Source organism: Lemur catta, chromosome 9 (assembly GCF_020740605.2).
Source record: "Lemur catta isolate mLemCat1 chromosome 9, mLemCat1.pri, whole genome shotgun sequence".
Classification (NCBI taxonomy): Eukaryota; Metazoa; Chordata; class Mammalia; order Primates; family Lemuridae; genus Lemur; species Lemur catta.
This window is the reverse complement of record NC_059136.1, coordinates 41,360,143-41,381,019: the sequence shown is the minus strand read 5'-3', so window position 1 is coordinate 41,381,019 and position 20,877 is coordinate 41,360,143. Positions and strand designations below refer to the sequence as shown.

The 20,877-nt window shown below is 40.7% G+C and overlaps 1 protein-coding gene across 1 annotated transcript in view; it reads right to left on the bottom strand.

Moving 5' to 3' along the window:
• Positions 1-20,877, bottom strand: part of SNTB1 (syntrophin beta 1) — a 240,935-nt gene that overhangs the window by 72,686 nt on the left and 147,372 nt on the right. The window contains exon 3 of the mRNA XM_045561804.1: positions 16,712-16,919. Coding sequence (XP_045417760.1) covers positions 16,712-16,919 — 208 coding nt within the window. The remainder of the gene's footprint in view (positions 1-16,711; positions 16,920-20,877) is intronic.

The following is a 20,877-nucleotide window of genomic DNA, read 5'->3' as shown; positions in this document are numbered from 1 at the left end:
CACATGAAGAATTTATCAGATTTACCACCAAAATAGGAGAAAACTGAACATCCAAATGGCATTATCATATTACCAGGAATCAAGTACCATTCATCAGAGATCCAAGTGAGTAGCCTCAAGGTCAGGGCTGAAAGTTTTAAAGCAAGTCTCTTGAAGTCCAAATGTTATTTTTATCATCTGAATAACATAAGCTGGTTTAAATCTAATGGAGGTAAAATCATTAGAGCATGTGTTTCTTTTTCCTTATTTATTTTCTTCTTTTCCTTCCCTTCACTTTCTCTTTCCTTTCTCTTTTCTTCTTTCTTTCCTATCAATTTCTTCCTTAACTGGATGTAGTCATAAATAGTTCTTAAAAAAACTAACTATTCCTCTCAGAGTGGGGCCTCTCAAATATCCCCTGTCATTCCTCATTTGGCACAAACAGTGCTTACACACCTATCACCTTTTCTTGGAGGACAACAAAACCTAGTAGGAATGGGAAAATTCTATTAGGAAAGAAAGGCTTCCTGAGATCTCCAAGTCTGTCATGACTCAAAGTAATTATTTAACAGCACATTTGGGGTTAGGGCTGTCAATTTCCCTTAAGGGTGGAACAATGAGGCAGAGGCCATTAGCAGTTGGCGATTTTAGAGATGATTACCTGACTCAACACTGGTATTTGAAATTAGCTTCATTTTTGCAGCTGTTTTGAAAAAGGAAAACAAAAAAACAAACAGAAAAACATTATGTTTAAAAATTACAGAGCATGCAGCGCTTCCATTTGCATAAAACCACTTAAAAATAAAAGGTCAGACCAATCATTCCAACAACAAGGATCAGCTTTCTTGTCAGCACGATTCAAAGAGTAGTTTTTATTCTCAATGATCGCACCTTTTTTGGCAGAATCCCGATAAGCACTTTGCACCATGACAACCGCGAGGCACACAGGACGTCACGGGAGATGCCTGCGTTCCTTCTGAAAGGGACCAGCCCAGCAGAACTGGGCGGCCCACACCTCTGAGCTGGGAGCACAGCCTTGCTGGGCTCAGACACACTCTCTCATCAAACCAAGAGCGCTCTGGTAGTTAAAAGGTGTGGAATCAGTGAGCTGTTAGAAGGGTTAAAGGAAATGGTGAGTATAAAATCACTCTATAAAGCACCCAGAAACTATTTAATTGTGTTATTATAACTTGTGCACTCCTCAGAGTCGAGACGCCAAGGAAGAACGTTTTTCTGGGGTGAGACATTGGCGTGGCCGCGTCTAAATTTATTTTGGCACCACACCAAAAGCCCTAGACTATATTTCATAAAAAGCAATATGCTACAGCTCTCTGACTTTTTAAAAGAAAAATAGTCCACAGATTTATATATACTGGATGAAGATTGAATTAATACGTAAAACTCACTAGAACTAGTAAGAAAGTAGAATAGAGCATTTGTCCTAGTAGTAGGGAGTTAATGCTGTGGAATTCTTTTCCAAAGGAACTTAAGGCATTTGACTTCCTCATACATTTTGGAAGAGGCACTTTGGTGGTTGGCTTTGGTCGGCACGAGCATGTCCAACCTCATTCCCTGCTCAAAATTCGCCTCCAGATCGCTGGCTCTGTGAGACTGGAGCCATTGTCTAAACAGGTGGAAGATACTAAGCTGAACCAAGCACTGTGAAAGTGAAAAAGAGAAAAAGAGAATACATTTTGGGCAAAGGGGGATGCCCATGTGACTGTAAAGTAGATTTTCACACATTGCTAAGGAATTGTCTTTGAAGGCCATTCCAAAGAAGAATTCTAAAAATGCAATATAGTAGCACACAAGTGAAGGTACAAATGCCTAAGGGTGTTGCTAAGAAAGGCAGTAGCACCTGAATATATATATGCAGTGCTCCAGCCAACCAAGATTAATGGCTATTCTTAAATGAGGCCATGGATTTTGTGTCTTGAAGCCTTTGCACATGCTATTTCTGCAACCCAGAAAGTCTTTCTCTACCTGATCTTTAAGATTCAGCTTAAGACCTTTCTTAACCTCCTAGACCAAGTTAGCTGATTCCTTCCTATAAGCCCTCACAGATTTAATACAGAAATAAATTATAGCATGTGCTACATTGGAAATTCTTGGTTTCCATGCTTGTCTTTCCCATTTGTTCATGAGTTCCTTGAGAACATCTTTTGTTTCTTTAACCCACTGCCTTGCCCATTATAAGCAATTATCTAAAATTAATTTCCTCGTCCCTTACATTCACATTGCCCATTCCCTTTATAGCACATATCCCTACCTGAATTGTTTTGTTTTCTTCTGTATTATCCATCTTCTCTGCTGGAATGTAAGCTCCAATGCAGCAAGGAACTCGTCTGAACTGTCATCATCATAGTGCTTGACATAGCGTATGTACTGAATAGTTAGTTATTCACCAAATGAATGAATTCTAGGTGCTGAAGAATGTTTATCAAATGCACAAACAAATGACTAATCATTATTTGTCTTTAAAAATTATTTGATTATTTATCAGCAAAAAGATGTTCAACCCCTAAAGGATGATGGATTAAAAAAAAAGCATATTTCTGTGATAGTTCCTTTCTGGTCTTATGGCTATTGGACTCTGGGTAATATTAATATTACCTTTCAACCCAGTTATTATTCAAGCTAAAGCTTTGAAGCTTGGAATGAAGGAAAAACATGTGGGAAAAGGTCAAGGGGTGAAAAATCTAGTGCTGGAAGTTGGTTTCCACATTTCCAAGGTCTACTTATTATAGAAAAATATCAAGGTCCATGGTGAAGCTTCCAGAAACCTGTCTGTTTCAAGTGCACTAGAATAACTAGCAATTATGTTTAAGGTTCTTGTTTTCTGCAAGAAAAGTTTAAATAGCAAAAGGAGAAAACAACAATATCTATGGGTTGGTTTCTACACAAGTCATCAAGAACCCTAAACTTCTACAAATACTTCTCCTTCGACTTCTGATCTCTTCCAGTGAAAAGAAATACAGGAATTATGAATACATTCTTTTATGCTTTAATTAAAAAAAAAACATTTTTATACACTTAGTCAACTGCTGTTTAAAATCAAGCTTATTTTGGGTGTTTGTTTGTTTGCTTATTTGTTTGTTTGTAGTGGCAGGGTTTTGCTCTGTTGCTCAGACTGGAGTGTGGTGGCACGGTAATAGTTCACTGCAGCCTCGATCCTCCTGCCTGTTTTCCAAGTCGCCGGGACTACAGGCTCATGCCACTGCACCTGGCTGATGTTTTTCTTTATTTGTTGTAGAGATGGGGTCTGGCCATGTTGCCCAGGCTGGTCTGGAACTCCTGGCCTCAAACGATCCTCTTGCCTTGGCCTCCCAAAGAGCTGAGATTACAGGTGTAAGCCACCATGGCTGGCATAAAATCAAGTTCATATAAACTTTAGAAAAGTGTTTTTATAATTTGTAGTTCATTAAATATGGAGTTACATCTGTAAGACTGATAATAGGGTCTTGGTTAAAATTATACCCATATATATATAAATTTCACATTCCATTTATAGGGAAATTGGGACTGATTTATATAACTTTGACTTACGACCTCATTTCCAGGCATCAAGTAATATATTTTTCATTTGAGGACTTTTTCTGTGAAAGTAAGCTGTAGGTCACATATGACCCAGACAAAGCTCTCAAATCGTTTCCTCCTTTTCGAAGGCCAGCTCAAGTCTGATTTTTCTCAGCAAGCTTCCCTGCAAACCCCAGTTTACACTGTTTTTTTCTCCCTCCCTGATTTTGGCCACACTACTGTTGGGTATACATTTTGATTAAGTTCGGTTTGTACTCGATCACTACAGTAGATCTTTGGCCTTCATGGATTTAATACATTGTTTACTCTGTGTGACTTTTCATGATGATGACTTGCAGTGGTTTGTAATTTTGCTGAGGGCCAGTTCTAAACGTGTGGGTTGACACTCAAATCTAGAGGAATCCTAGCTGACAGTCCTCCACAGACATGCCAGCATTACTTTGCTGTTCTCCCCTTGCATGAAGGCATGAAAAACAAACACTTCACAAAGAAACAGTTTATTTTTGTAAAATGACCTATAAGGCCAAATGATAGTATTGAGGATGAAAGCTGCGTGAAAATGATAGTTCTCTGCCATAAAATAGAAGTTAGGAATAAACTAAAGAATATAGAATATTGAATTGGTAGCTCTGAGCCAATTGGTAAGTCCATATTTTAGCAAAAGGACCAGTGCATATCCTTTTTACTGCACTTAATAAAGGAAAGTATGTGTATATATTTTACTTGCATCCACAAATTTAGAGATTTCTAAAAGCCTCTATACAAATTCCACTCCACAAATATCCCTCAGAAGTGAGTGCTACCTTTCCAAAAAGATGTGCAAGCTAGACAGCTGATTGCCCTCATCTGCTGTGCTAAATTTACTGAATGCCGTCTGCCAGCCCTGTGCCAGACATTTACATAAAATATTTCATTCAAGCCATATAAATTCTCTTTTGAGGTAAGTATTAATGTCTCTTTTTTACAGACACAAAAACTGACCACTGAAGACTTAAAGAAACTTACATAAGGTCAGCCAACCAGTAAAGTAACAAAGTGGGGATTAAAATCCAGGTAGGTCGCCATCCAAAGCCCAAGCTCTTCCTTCTAAACTATGGTGTGTACAACCCCCACTGCCCTTCCCTGCCTCCTACATATGCATTCAGTAAGTTCTTATTACATTTATATGACCCCAACTTTATTTCTAGATTCTCCAAATTCACCTTAGCCAAATACTTGGTGCTTGAATTCAATAGCTAAGATATAACCAATTAAATTATGCAGCAGGAATGTGCACCCTCCGCCCCAACACACACACCAGGGATATTTTTGTGCACTGAGTACTGATACTATTGACTTCAGGTTACCTTAGTGTGCATGTTGGGAAATCTGGACACACAAAAGTGAATGTTCACCTGAACTTCTGTGAAATACATAGACATGTCCACAAACTCCACTTTCCCTGATAGAGTCCCCCAATACAGTTTTTTCCCCTCTGATAGGAATCCAATTGGGTTGATTCATGTTTCTTCCTCTTTACACCAATTAGTGGAGGTGCTAATGAGCAGTAATGCAGCCCTACAGGTGGAGAGCTAACTAGGTCAAGAAGATGGGGTAGAGTCTGAGAAACCTGCAACTAAGGGGAATCCAACAGAGTATAGTTCACACAAGACTTAGTCTGTTTCTACACAGACCAGAGAATGGATCAAAGAATGACAAACAGACAAGTGGTGAGGTAGGGGAGGGAGGTCGGAGAGTTAGATGAACTATACAGCCACATGTTTTATGAGCCAAAATAAAGTAGTTTGACAAACGAGCCTTGTGAGTGATTTTAGAAGCCTTTCAGAAGAAGAGAAAAGTGTCAATTCTACTTAGGGCAAGAGAGAGCTTGGACATGGGGTCATAGTGATCAGAAACCAACTTTCATTCCATCTTCTTGTCACTCCTGATGTTCCCAAAGGTTTGGCTGCTGTTTCATTCCCTTTCTCATTTTCCCAGGCATCTCTTCCACTTTTTGATTCTGTCTCTTGGATGTACTCCCAATCTCTATCCCTACCTCTGATCTCACCAAAGTTCCAGAGAATCCCTTGGAAATCCCCCACACTTCTTAATGGCAAAACAACAGGGTCATATATTTGCATAATTCTGAATAGTTCTTAAACACTTTGCAGGTGCACCCAGGTAGAGTGAATTATGCCCTGGACTGAAAGTTGGAGAGACATGAGTTTTAATCTCACGCCTGCTGCAAACTAGCTACAGGACTATAGTCAAGTAACGTAAAATTGCTTAATTTGTATTCTATTATTTTTTCTGCTCTTTCTATCTCTAAAGCTCTGTAAAAATCCTTGGTTCTTAGAGCCCCTGGAATAAGTAAGGCATGTGTCTGAGCTGTGTTATTTGCAGGGGCAACAGAGCAACTAGCAACCTCAGTCTAGAGCGCTCATTTTTCTGACTTCCAATCTAGTGTTCTTTTCATTAAGAAGAATGATAAATTTGTGGAAAATAAAGACATAGCCATTCAAAGATCATCATACCTGCATCGCACTCCAAATGGAGAAGCTTGACATATCCAAGTAAGTTAATCCCTAAATCACACAGAATCCAGATCTGAGCATTCTCCTGTGAAAGGGTGATTGTTGGGAACACAGAAACGATCCCCCAGCAAAGCCACTCTGAACACATAACGTGAATTGTACTTTATTCCCAGAGAAAATGTGTTGCAGTGTCTACTGGCAACGGGGAATCATGTTTTGGCTAGTACCACTGGTCCACTGACTCACCCATTTGACAAACATGGATTGACCACTTACTATTTCCCTTCCACTGTCTAGGCACTAGACAGTGCCTATAGAACTATATAAGAAGCAGTCTCTTCTCTCTGCAAAATTATGACCTGTAGGGCCAAAACAGATCAGGGAATATTTTAGGGTCTTTCTCTGATGATAGAGAAGTGAGTGAGGTAATTCTGAGAGTCCTGCTTGACTTCCGAGGCTTCATAAAGACCTGCTCTCTCCTCTGGACGCAGGCCACATGTACATATGGATAATGTTAAATCGGGTTCCAGAATTAGAGATAGGAATATTTCTATCCCTGATTCTAAATAAAATCAATATAAAAACCTTCAAGTTTACTGACCTGATAAGCCAGGAAATGGATTCAGCTTACAAAACCTGAAAATACCAACTTGAGGGAACTTCCAGATGGAAAACATAATGTGTTCATTTGCATTGCATTGCGGCCCGATTCTATTAGAGAAGTAATAAAAAGCCCAAACCAAAATGTAAGGATGCAAAGGGACTCTGAAAACGATGTTGGGGAATTTCAAAACATTAAAAAATAATTATTCCATGATGTGAGGGAAGAAGGAGCAAGTAAATGCCAAGGTGAGTTATTAGAATTTGAATACAGCTGTAAATAAAAGTCAACTTCTAGGTGGTAGCTGCAACCTTCAGCAGGCACAGAACTGGCCACTAGCTTTATTTCTGTCCCAACTAAAGCTCCCATGTACATCTGCTGGGATTTCTTCCCTCATGGGAACATGCCGGTGATTACAGCAGATATCACTGGTCCCCTGCGGAATTCCCTTTACTAGCCCAGTGCACCCAAGCTTCATCTGACGTATGTGTTGACTGACAGCTTAACCCTTTCCTTCTCTAGAGAACTGTCCTTGGCTGAAAGGAATGGCCTTTCTCCACTTCCAGTGCAGCACACAGCCAGTGGCTGTCTTACGTGGGTGTACAAAATCCCAGCTCTCTTGGCTCAAGGTGGGAGAGCCCTGTGCTGCCATTCCTGCTGCTGGGCTCCTGGTGGAATCAGGCTGAAATAAGCTGAAATCTAGCTTAGCTTCCTCTCCAGCCTACCCTGCTTCTTCCTCACTTCCTTACAGGTTTCTCCTAAGGCCTCCCGTCGTAAATTATTCCTCGGGAATCTCTATCTCAGTCTCTGCTCCTAAATAATTCTAACTGAGACATTGATTAATGTTAAGGCCTAATGATCACTGGAAGGCCTGAAATGTCATGTGCTACCTTGACATCTTGGAGCTCCACCTGGCCCCAAAGACCTACAGGTGAGTTCCTCTGCCTCGCCTGATATGCCCACTACCCAGCTAGACCAGCTGCACTCCACCTGGTCCTCAACCTAACAGGTTTTACTTCCCCAACGGCCTGCAAAATTGTTCAAACAAGCCAATCACATCCTCCCACAGGAAGGAGGGAATGGCTCACCCTCTCGTTACACCAAAGCCTGCTTGCCACAGCTTCTGCTGTTGTGCTCTGTTCCCTGGTGCAACCCCCATGTGGCCCTGCATGGTGTGCCATGGCCTCCTCCCAGGCTGAGTGCACCTGCCTAATAAACTACCGTCAGTCTCATCTGTCCAGTGCTGGGTGTTGTGCATTTAGCCATCTCATTCTGTGTAGGGTGGGGAATCCCTCCCTCACTAGTGGGGCGAATAGGAGGGGATCAGAAAAATCAAATAATGGAAATCAATAGGAAAATCATTTTTTCTTTACTAAAATCAGGCAGTTTTCCCGGAACACGTCTATTTCATAAAGTAAAGGCAATCTGTAATGCCCAGTAAGATAAAACTAAATCTAGCAGAGTCTGCTAGCCATGTGTCTTAGATTGTTTTGTGTTGCTATAACAGAATACCACAGACTGAGTAATTTATAAAGGAAAGAAATTTATGTCTTATAGTTCTGGAAGCTGGGAAGTCCAAGGCCGAGGGGCCCGCATTTGGCAAAGCCTTTCTTGCTGCATCATCCCAGGCAGAAGGCAGGAGGGCCAGAGAGCACGCACAGGAGCGGTGGGGGTGGGTAGGGGGAGGGGCCAAAGTCATCCCTTTTATCAGAAACCCACTCTTGTGATAACTAACCTCAGTCCCACGATAAGGGCAGTAATCCATTCAGGAAGGCAGAGCCCTCATGACCTAATCACCTCTTAAAAGGCCCACCTTTCAACACTGTTGCATTGGGGATTAAGCTTCCAACACATGAACTTTGGGGAACACATTCAAATCATAGCATTCTGCCCCTGGCCCCCCAAATCCATGTCCTTTTCACATGAAAAATACATTCCAATAGACCCCAAAGTCTTAACTTCTTTCCAATAGACCCCAAAGTCTTAACTTGTTCCAGCACCAACTCGAAAGTCCAGAGTTTCATCTACATCAGATATGGGTGAGGCTCAAAGCACAATTCACCCTGAGGCAAATCCCCTCCAGCTGTGAGCCTGTGGAGTCAAAACAAGTTACCTGCTTCCAAAATACAATGGTAGTATATGAATAGGACAGACATTCCCATTCCAAAAGGGAGACAGAAGAAAGGGCTAACTGGGCCCAAAACCCAACAGGGAAAACAACATTAAATCTTAAAGCTGGAGAATAAGCTCCTTTGAGTCCATGTCCTGCAACTTGGGTGCACTGGGGCAGGGGTTGAACCCCCTAGGCCTAGGCACAGGGAGCTTTCTGTTCAAGTTCTGTGGTCCTCTCCAAAGAGGCTGAACAGACCCATATGAAGTTGTGTGAATCAGCCTACAAGGAATGAAATGTACATCTCTCTTCCGTGGGCAGCTCTGATATTTCCACCTTGGTGAGAATAATTCACTTTGCTAAATTCAATTTACTAAATTCACATAACTGTGAAGGCATGAAGAAAAGTGGGTATATTTTCATGCATTCATTATAGCTGTCTCTGTCATTCACCCACCCACCCATCCCAATTTAAAATCTCTGATCTTTTATTTGAGAGAATAGAAGAGGGGGCAATTTGATTTAAATTCACACTGGCACATTTAGTTTAAACACTTATAGCAAAAGACTAACAGGAAGATATCCAAGCTGTTGCCAGATTTTTCAAAGTCTTGCTCCATCTCAGAAGTGATTCATTCAGGAACTTGCTGATTGCCTTTTAAAGCAACACAACAGGCCTATTAGCACTTAATTGCATTAATAGTCTGTGTTCCCTAGCATAACCAACAGTCTTGATTTAGAGAAGACGCAAGCCAGGGGTAGCCTGGACAGTAGTTCTATTTCCATCTCTTATCAGATGAGAGTTTCCCTCAGGTCAGAGACTTTTCTCCCTGGAAAAAGTGGTAAGAAATTCCCACTTAGATGATTTTTAGGCAGAAAATGGGACTGATATACTTAGAGGCTCCAGAAGTATCATTCTGTTCATTACAATGTCAAGATCTTGATCACCAGAAGACTGTTTTACTCGGGCCAGGGCTATTTTACATTTATACTTGAGATTCTTCTAATAGAGCTGGGCAATGTGGCTAGAGAATGAAATTACTTGGTTGGTTATATTTACCTGGAATTTGGAAGGAAAAGTAAATCACTTGTTGAAACTGAAAATTAATGGTGGTCTAATAAATTATGTGAGTCTATAGTATATATATTTTATATATGTATATATATATATATATATAGAGAGAGAGAGAGAGAGAGAGAGAGAGAGATGTTTACATAGACAAATCGATAGGGATGGATGGATGGATACATAGATACAGGGAGACAGGGTGAGAGGAAGGCAGTCCTGCCTATGCACAGTGGTGCTGGGCAATAAAGATGAGTGTGAAAGCTGAAACCACACTAAGCAATCTTAATAATCAGTTGGAAGAATCAGGATTGTTCCATGACCTCTAAAATTTTTTATCAAAATTTTAAGAACTGTCTTACTGTCAGATATACTAGCTATCTGGAAAGTATCCAGCCATGTTAATTTGAACACATGATATTAACAATGGCTGGACACTTTCCGGACAGCCTCTGGATACACGATACCCAAAACACACACACACATACACATATACATATACATATATACAGAAATGGAAAAAAAGAGTAAATGTTTATTTAGAAATTTCTAATTTAAAACATTAAAAAGATTGAGGATTAAACTGTTTCATTTCATTGTAAAAACTTAGGAAGAGTAGTTTGAACAGAACTTGTTGCCTTCTCGTGTAACTTATGATACAGAACAAGCATCTTTTCTGTGCTTTGGAACATTGGCACACTCCTTTCTAAGTCTGAATCAGCCAGCAGCATTCATCCTTTGCACTGTCAATGATGTGGACTGTCTCTGAGAGTTCCATTAATGTAAAGTTCCACCATCGTCACCTTCTCTGCTTCATCCTTTCATCACAGCTACTCTCATCATTTACTTTTATAAGTTTACCTCGCCTAAGTTCTTCTGGCTGTTATCCAGGGTCTCTTGAATAATATCAGTGTGAACATTCCCTTGGACAGGTCAGCCATTTCTTCTATAATTCCACTTACGATTGATTCAAACTTCATTTTCAGCATTATCACTTTTCATCCCTTTGCTGCACTGTCATCTTTGTTGGACAAGTCCCTCTATTATCCATGCTTGTAAAATGTCATATGGATTTATCACTGGGAGACAAAGAGGAAATACAACCATGCACTTTGCTGTCTGTGAACTGACTAACAGGTATGCAGGACCAATTGCCGACAGACTTTGACAGAAGTGATGTGATTGGTCACGATCATGACGCACACCTTCTATTGACATAGTGATCTGTGGACTGAAGAGCTAGCAGCGAAGCTTGTTCTTTGTGAAATCACTCACAGTTAATACACCACGCTAACTGAAATTTGTTGAGAGACTGGTTGGGACTATTTAATTAAATCATAATAACTGAAATTCGTGGATGCTGGAAACATGAAAAGCAAGGCCAGCTCTTGAGTTTGTGTGTGCGTGTGTGTCTATGTGCAAATTGTCTTTCCCTTACCTGTGCTATCAAAGATGACTCCAGTCTCTGTAGGACATATCCTGTGGACTTCTATTAGTACAAAATTAGGAAGAAATAGGAGAAGGGAGGAGGATTATTGTGAGGAAGATAAAAGGAGGAACCCAACCACAGAGGTTTAATTGATTGACATAGTCAAAGATGAAAGGGAAGAACAGAGAAGAGAGAATCTCTCTGTCTTGGTTTTCTTCTTTTGGAGTCATGAGAAGAATGAAAGCAGTTGAAGGTATGGGATGGATATGGATAGGAGAGAAGCAAAAGTGATAGTGTCACTCTGCCTCGGTATATGCATTTCCCTTATTTTTGTAATTGTAAATAAAGGATTTGAGTTATTTTGATATGTGTCTTAGTTTTGAAACTGTGTTTTTGGTCTGTGGGTACCGCTCTGAGACTGGATTCTGGGAGGCCTTACTCATGTGGACAGATGTTTCCTGGACACTTTTATTAGCTCAGCTTAGTGGAACGTGCTGGGCTTTGGAGTTGGAAAGAGCAGCTCAAATTCCAGCTCTACCCTTTGCTAGGAGAGAGATCTTAGAAAGGTTACTCAAATTCTCCAAGCTTATGTCATAGGATTGGGATTATTTAAAGCACATTGCCTGAAACAGACTAGGCACGTAATAAATACGAATTACCAACTTCCTTTCCTCCAATAACACCATGGGGAGGCACAGCTATATAAACATGCCCTTTTGAAAGAAGCTGAAATGGGAATGAGTAGAGCTGAGAACTGAACTTGCATCTCAGAGCTCCCAGCTGGGTTTTTTGTTTTGCTGTGTTGTGTTTTTGCATTTTTAACCTGACAAGAAATAATCTACAAACTGAGAACACAAGGCAAACCCAAGGCAAAGCCAAGGCAAAGCCAAGGCAATGCCTGATGAACTGACCATGAAACAGAACTCAACAATTCTGCCAAGTCTCCGTTTATGACTGTTTTTCTATGCAGCAAGAGAGTCAGAACTTAGCTTGTTTTTCTCTTGTATGGAAATTTGGACCACTGAAAACACCTCAATGCAATGATAACTGTAGAAAGATTAACTAAAAAACAAAGATTGAAAAAAATGTGTTGGGGCATGATGCCCTGTGCAAGTCAGGGTAGGAACTAGTATTTATGGGCCCTCTTAGGCCAGATTGGGGCTTGCAAAGAATTCAGAGATTTGAGGCTAATATGATCACAGGAAAGGCTTTACGCTGATATGTGTGGCCTGTCTACAGGTGCCAGGGCTCTCAGAGAAAAGCAGTGCAGGACTGTGGCTACGATGTGGTTCACAGGACCAGGAAGTCAAGGAAACAAGGAAAATGGCCCCAGCTCAAAGGCCATTGGCCCAGCACTGGCCCTGATACTTTGGAGAGTCCAGAGAAAGGTCACTAGAGTTTAAGGAGAGAATAAGTGATTACCTGGATAGAGGTGGAGCCCATTCTAGTAAGTGAAGCATCACAAGAATGGAAAAACAAGCACCACATGTACTCACCATCAAATTGGTATTAACTGATCAACACCTATGTGCACAAGTAGTAATAACATTCATTGAGTGTCGAGTAGGTGGGATGAGGGGAGGTAGGGATGGGTATAGTCACACCTAATGGGTGCAGTGCGCACCGTCTGAGGGATGGACATGCTTGAAGCTCTGATTTGGATGGGGCAAAGGCAATATATGTGACCTAAACATTTGTACCCCCATAATATGCTGAAATTAAAAAAAAGTGATTACAGTAGATGAATTGCTGATTTTTTAAAAAAATTACAAGAGAAATAATATCACAGCATTGTCCTACTCTATAATTACTTGGGTATTTTAGTTTTGAATGTGACTTTAGACATAAAACACCTTCCATTCTCTAGGGCCCGGATTCTTCAACCACAGAAAGAATAGGCTGGGTTAGATGACTTCACCTTGAAGTTCTTCTCTCTCTGATTTTGTATATGAAGGCTCCTTATTATCCACCAAATCGAATTTAAACCATTTTGTCCAGCTTTCAAGCTCCTCCATAATTGGGTGCCACTTCAAGGCACGAGGTTCCCCTGTCACCTTCCTCCAGGAAGAACTCTCGTGTCCCTGTACCTGCCTCTGGCCTGTTGTCCCTACAAGCTGTGCTAACTCAGCCCTCCTCTCTTTTTTCATCCTCGTTCTCCACTCTTGGGGTGCAGAGAACTCTCTCCATTCACTCAAAACCTCATCATTTCTCAAAAGCCATTCTTCAGGTCCCCAGACCATCTCAAAGAGAAGAATAACCTTAATATCCTCCTATGTAGTGTCAAGGAGGTTTTAGGATTTGTACTGAACTGGATTTTAAAAAGGAAGTTATTATTGCAGATTATTTTTGTTCATGTAAAGTCCACTTCCGAAAAGTTGAAATTAAATATAATTTGTACAATCTTCTCACAGAGCTATTGTTATTAATCTATAAAATCAAAGCTTAACAGTATAGGAAAAGACAAAGGACATCAATTTCAGGTAAATTACAGCTGAATATATATAGGATCATACTTTATAGCTTTACAAATACCAAGTGAATTTACTGATATTTGTGATAATATAAGAAAGGCATAGTATTAAGGCTTTGCCATTCATTGTAACATTTTGCTAAAAACCATTCATATGTCTCCACCCTAGGATTCAGTATTAAATATTTATTCAAAAAAATTCCAGTTTGGATTTGTTCCCTTGAACTTGATCTATGGTAATCTTTTGAGAAGTGTGAAGATAAGGGCAATAAAAGACATTCTTGCTTCTAATAATTGTCCATGATAAGTCATAACTGCTCTTATGAATAACCTCAAGGAGACATCTGTAATGACAGTCTGAAATTACATCATAAGAAAAATACTACCGTAAAAATAGAAAGAACTTTATATGCACCTTTACTACTGTGCCATGGGAACGCCTAATAATGTGTCTACTAATAATTCGGGATAAACAAAAGGCAGAAGACAATTTATAAGTGAGAAAACAAACCTTTGGAATATTTTTTAGTATCACTAATAATGATGCAATATTGTTTTCCAACCATCCAAATGGTAATGATTCAAAACACAGTTTGTGTTTAAATAGATGAGAGAAAAGTACCTTTGAGAATTGAGACCATCCTCCCATGAGGTGCAGGGATGTGCGTGCTGGCCGCCCGCCCTTTGCCCCTGCAGATCCAGTTTCTGTTTTTCCACCCTGCTCTGTGCCCTGGCAGCTCACCCTAACAGAGCGCATCAGTGGGGCTCTTTGGCTCTGGCTCCAGCCCGCTTCAGCCACTGGGAGACACCAGTAGGGGATCAGTTGGCAGAGGCTGTGTTTCTCTCCCAAAGACCACAGTGGTAGTGGGTGGCGCTTTTCTCCAGCTACACATCTTACTAGTTTCAGGTAACTGCTCCTTCCCCTGCTCTTTCGGGTCAAGAAACGGTCACTGCTGTTAGCCCTGGAGTGCTTCTCCATCTCTTATTGGTATCCCTTGTCTTGGCCACACCATACAAACTACCCTGCATTAAATCCTCTCCAGTCATCCCTTTTGAGTTGCCCATTCACCTCCTACCAGAACCCTGAAATACGTGGTACATCTCCCAGTCCACTCAGGACCTTAACCAAGTGACGGCATTTTTCATCACAATCAGTTGCTTCCCTGGTCCTTCTATGAATGTCTCTTGCTCTTGCTCCCCTGGTGTCTGCTCACTCTCTTCCTTGCACAGTACCCTATTTTACTATGAGAGAACCACCCCTCCCCTCAGCTCTCAGTGTCAATGACTTGAGCAAGGCTGATCTCAGCACCAACTAGGGCTGAATGTAGGATCCAAGCCAGTCCAGTAAGACTTGTAATCTCAGAACTTTTGTTGGAATGATTGGGGCAAAGGGGCTATTCATCACTGAGATAGCCAGGTGTAAGGAAAAACACAAACCTGGAACTGTCAGGCCAACTAGAGAGGGCTTGCCTAGGAATAAGCCAATGAAGTGGACAAAGAGATGGAGAGGTGGGCCTATTATCATCATTTGAATCCCTGGATCCCACCGTGCCTGAAGCTTACCCTTAGGCATTGCAGTTATCAGAAGCCATGCATCCCCTTTTGCTCAAGCTAAAGTAAGTTGAGCTTTCTGTCATTTACAACCGAAAGATCCCTGAATAACAGGCCTTCTCCTACTAAAAACACATGAATTTGGAGAGAGTAAAAAGTGGAGACTTTGTTGGAGACTGTGACTTTTTAAATTATGTCAATCATGCAGATTTATGCTGTTTTCATCAAGAGTCCTAAGACAGAAACTTATGAAAGCCTACCTGCGGTGTGTGTTAATATGCTTTTGGGTGCTCCCACCACCCGCATTGCATTGTCCCTTTGGTTCTTCGAAATCTGTAGGAGATACAATACCAAACCAAACAACCCATTTTGTGTTGAACTTTGCAGCTGAGACCCATACATGAACTGCTGTAAACAAAGAACAATGGTGGAAAACAGCCGAATGCTGTGTTCAAGTATTATTTCCAAAGTGCCATTTGACTGGGCCTTCTCAGATGACAGGGTTCATTGGCAGGAAAACTGTTATTGCAATGATCATTATTCCTGTTTACTGCCTATTAGAAACTGAGTCACTGGCAGGTCAGATTGTTCCAAAAGCCCAGTGTTCCTGAGCACTCAAAGTCAAGTTCAAGGGACAGTAATCAGGTGTAAGGACAATGGCAAAGGCTCAATCCTCTGAAATGAAGAGAAAGTAACTCCCTAGAGATGGCCACAAAGTGAGCTTTACTATCTTTAACATTTCATATAACTTGGGAAAAGAAATCAGAGTGACGGTGTTAATGAGACACAAAGTTTTTTTCCATAGCAGCTGTCTTCCCTGAGACAGAGACTAAGTCTTTATTTATTTTAATGCTCCTCTCCCCACTCCTGGCTAGCACCATGCCTCACACAAAGTAGACGCTCTTTAATGATGACATTCAGGACCTGCTGGCTAAGATCATGAATATAAAAATATATGAAAAGACTCAGCACATAGTATTTGCTCAAGAAATCCCTCCTGCTATTATTATTGCTATTATTTGTAAATGTGAAATTAAATCACCCCTAAAGTGTCCATGTTAATAAGCAGGCTCATCAATACTCACACAAACCCTTTTAAAGCAACAATTTCAACTTTCTTGCCTCCCAAGGGCAACAGCTCTGTCGTAAGTTTGAGTTATTTTCTTTGCCCCTCATATACGGATGTTAAAATCAACTCATTCATTCATCCATACAACAGTTAGTGACCACCTGAAATTTGCCACATATTTGACAGTGTGCAGGGGACTCAAATTTGATTAAGACAAAGCCCCTCTATAATGCAAAGGCACGTAACCTGTTGCAGGTGCATGAGAAATTCATAGGCTGTCGGTGAGAGAATCAGCCTATGGAATGAGATAACATCAGTGGTTACAACATGTTAGTGCAGGAAGAATATTGGAGAAAATGACTATTACAGAGAGATATTTTCCATACCTTTTCTGCAAGCCAGCCAAGGTGCCTGATCTCTCGGCTCCCAGCAATGCCTGTTTTCCCCAGCTGCTCTCTGACCTCGGCAATCACTCTGGTCAGCAGGTCATTCACATTGGAATGGAGGGCACTGAACCAGGCCTGAGCAGTGGCTGAGTCCTTGCTCCTTAGGACGACCGTGTGCTTCGTGTCTGGAGAGTGGATTTCAAGCTGCCTAGAGAAGCAAAGGGAGAAGGGTTACAGGGTTTCCTGGCAGATCCTGCTTTGTCAAGACCTGAATCACAAAGATGAACTAATTCTTTGCTCTTACTTTTAGACTTTGCCGTTTTCTCATGGCTTATCTTAATGGTCCCATCATTCATTCATCCACACATATTTATTGAATGGTCAGGCATTGGTCTACATCCTGAAAACATAACTGCATGACCACCAAATCACCTGAATTAAGGATGTCTGGTTTTCTTGCTATTTAGTTGATTGGCTTATTAGGAGTATCATATCAAGACTTCCAAACTGTGAGCTGATACCAAATTGCTCTACTCCTAATACTAGAGGATTTTAATAATATACTCATATCCTTGCTGCTGTTGGCAGGAAGCCACATATTCATACTTAATCTTACTGCCCAGTGTAACTCAATTGAGAATATTTTACAATCAAAGATGACCAAACTTTGCATTTTTTTAGGAATCCTGTCCGTGGCATATTTAATTACCACTTAATGCTTAGCCCCGTGTAGTGAAGGAGTGAATTGGTCTTGGAAGGGGTAACAATGGGGAGAGAGATGCACTTAGAATATTATATTTAAGGGAGAACATCAAAGCTGATGCTGGAACTCAAATTGGATCACCAGAGATACAGAGTGACAAATCTACATACTGTAATTCTGGTAAAAGGAGGAAATTCTCAACAGATACTTTTTATTTTGAAGTAATTATAGATTAGCATGGAGTTACACAAAGAGTACAAAGAGCTCTGGTATACCCTTCACCCAGTTTCCCCAGTGGTTATATTTTACACAGTATAGTACAATATCTAAACTAGGAAACTGACTTTGGTACAACGTGAGTATATAGTTCTATGCCATTTTATCGCGTACAGATTTGTGTAAACACCACTGCAATCACCATGCAGAACTATTCCATTACCAAAAAGCACGAAGATCTCCTCCAACTACCCCTTTTTAGTTATCCCCTCTCCACCCCCTCAAATCCCTGGGCAACCACTGTTCCCCACAATTTTTAGATACTTTTTAATTGCAGGGAGGAAAAAAGTTACTCATTCATGTATACATGTAATAAATATCATATATTCATTCCCGTTTGCATTGGAAAGATATGGAGAATGGGAAATTCAAAGCTGAATAAAATTATTCACTTATTAATTTCCTTTCATCTCTTAATAATTATGCAACCATTCCTTGAGAGTTTACTATGTGCCAGGCAAAGGTTTAAATCCTTGATATCATTGTATGTAATGTTCCTAATAGCCCTAAGACTAATATTATTTAACAGAAGGAAAAAAATGAAGTTTGGAAGGAGAGAGAAAGAATTAATTTACCCAAGGCCACACAGTTGGCAATGCTGGGGTTCAAAGCTTTGTTAGTTAGGCTCAAAAGCCTGTGAATTTAAATACTGTATTACAGTGTCTCTCCTGTAGATAAGACAACATCCAATAGAGCGGGAGCCCGCACTCCTCGTCTTCTGCAGTGATTTGGAGTCTGGTATTCACCAACAAATATGTTCAAAAGAGCGGGAGCCCGCACTCCTCGTCTTCTGCAGTGATTTGGAGTCTGGTATTCACCAACAAATATGTTCAAAAGAGCGGGAGCCCGCACTACTGGATGTTGTCTTATCTACAGGAGAGACACTGTAATACAGTATTTAAATTCACAGGCTTTTGAGCCTAACTTACAAAGCTTTGAACCCCAGCATTGCCAACTGTGTCCTACTTAGCTCCTGAGTTTGAAAATAACAATTTTGCAGATCACCTGAAAGTTAGAAGACCCAATGCAACCTGCCTGGCCTCAGTTAACATTTGAAACCAATCTTTTGGAGTGAGTAAACCTTTTAACCCATAAACTTACATTGTAGAAAAGGAATGATTTGGAAAGTGGGATGTCTCTAGAGGAGTTTTAGCAATAATTAACATTTTTGATAAAAAAAAATCTGTAAAACAATTTTCCTCACTAAGACTCCAAAAGTTTTATGTGATGAAACAGAGAGTTCTTTAGGTGACATTTGTCCTGACCCAGAAGAAAAAAAAATCTCATGCCTCTGGAACTTTTCAAAGAAATGGGCAGTAAATCTAGGGTGAGTTTTCATTCCCTCTTGAAATTCCTACTCTTCATAAAAGCTGCACAGCAGAACACAAACTAGGAATCTTGAAAGCATTCATGAGAGCTCAACTTGCTTTTCTTTTCTTTTTTTGAAGTTTTATTTTATTTTTAATTGATAGTGCTGGTTATCTTGCTTTTCAAGTTATTCTATCAATATTATTGTAGCAATTTAAAACATGCAAATACTTCATTTACAATAATTTCTTTTGAAGACCCATATTTGTTTTTAAAGATATGACAGCTTGGGAAGCAGACACTCCCCAGGTATCACATGCACAAATGACGCCAGCAAAAACGAAAGAAAGAAAAAAGAAAATCTTTGTTGGGTTGCCAGCGTGCCCCTGGGAGAATGCAATTTGCAAACAGAGGCACAGGCTAGTGACATGGAGGCCCATTTCATCCAGGTTTCAACACCATCTATCATTATTATTAATTTTAAATACAGTTTTAAAGGATAAGGTACAGAGAGAATAGTACACAAATTATAGGTGTCCAGCTCAAATGCATTTTTGCAAAGAGAATATATTCACGTAACCACCACTCAGATCAAGAAATAGAATGTTACGAGCACCTCAGAAATCCCCTTCCAGTTCCTGTCCTCCAAAATAACCATAATGAGAATTTCTCTCACCATGGATTACTCTTGTCTCAGGCAAAAATGGATGAGTTTTTGTTTGTTTTCATCTGCTGTTGTTGTTGCCTGATGCATAGGGAGGATCTTGGACTATTTCTGAAGAAAAGTTAAAATAACAGGTCCTATACTTTTTAGCAGTGGTTCTTAAAGTGTAGCTACAGACAGGCAGCAGCGGCACCACCTGGGAACATACTGGAAATTCAAATGATCGGTTTCCACCCCAGACCTATGTAACTAGGAATTCTGAGGCCCAGCGGTCATCCTACAAGTAACTGATGCAATTCAAGTTTGAGAAGGGCTGCTGGATAGGTTTGTGAGAAAAAGCCCTGAGCTTGGTTGTTTGCCAGGCTTCCCAACGGCCGAGGGGACAAGCTGAATGGTGACTTGAGCTCCCCACAATCAGTCCTCAGAGAAAGAACACAGAAGATGCAGAGTAGAGAGGACTGTGGCTTTTTATAGTCAAAAAGAGCAGCAAGGTTCTCAACCAAGAGTATTCTTCAGAAATCTTTGAACAGGTTTCTTTTTATTTTTTAATCATTTAGTTAAATATAGATGCTTGGACCCATTACAGACCCATTGGGTAAGAAGCTACAGGGGTTGAAGCCTGGGCATGTGCTTTCAATGTTCCACAAATTATATAGATTAAGGACCACGGCAGCCCTCATGGAGGACAAGCAAGAGCCCCTAAGGAGCTGCACCTATAGGTGGTTGTCCTCACAGGGCCATGTAACAGAGGACTCTAGGAGAGTATGTTAGTTGCCGACTACTGACTAACAACTTCCCCCAAAATTAAGTGGCTTGAAATTCCAACATTTATCATCTCACAGGGTCAGGGATGTGGCAGTGGCTGAGCTGGGTGGTTCTGGCTCAGCAGTTCCTGTGAGTTTGCAGTCAGGGTGTCAACAGGGGCCGCAGGCATCTGAAAGTTTGACTGGGGCTGACGATCCACTTCTCAGATGGTTCATTCTCCTGGGTGCTGGAAGGAGCCTCAGTTCCTCGCTACGTGGGCGTCTCCAGAGGCTGCTTGAGTGTCCTCAGGACATGGCAGCTTGTTTCTCCAAAGGAAAAAAAAAAAGAACTGCTATGCTTTTTATGACTTGGTCTTCAAAGTCATGTCCCATGAGTTTTGATTTACTCTTTTTGTTAGAAGCAAGTCACTAAGGCCAATGCACACTCAAGGGGAGGAAAATTAGGCTCCAT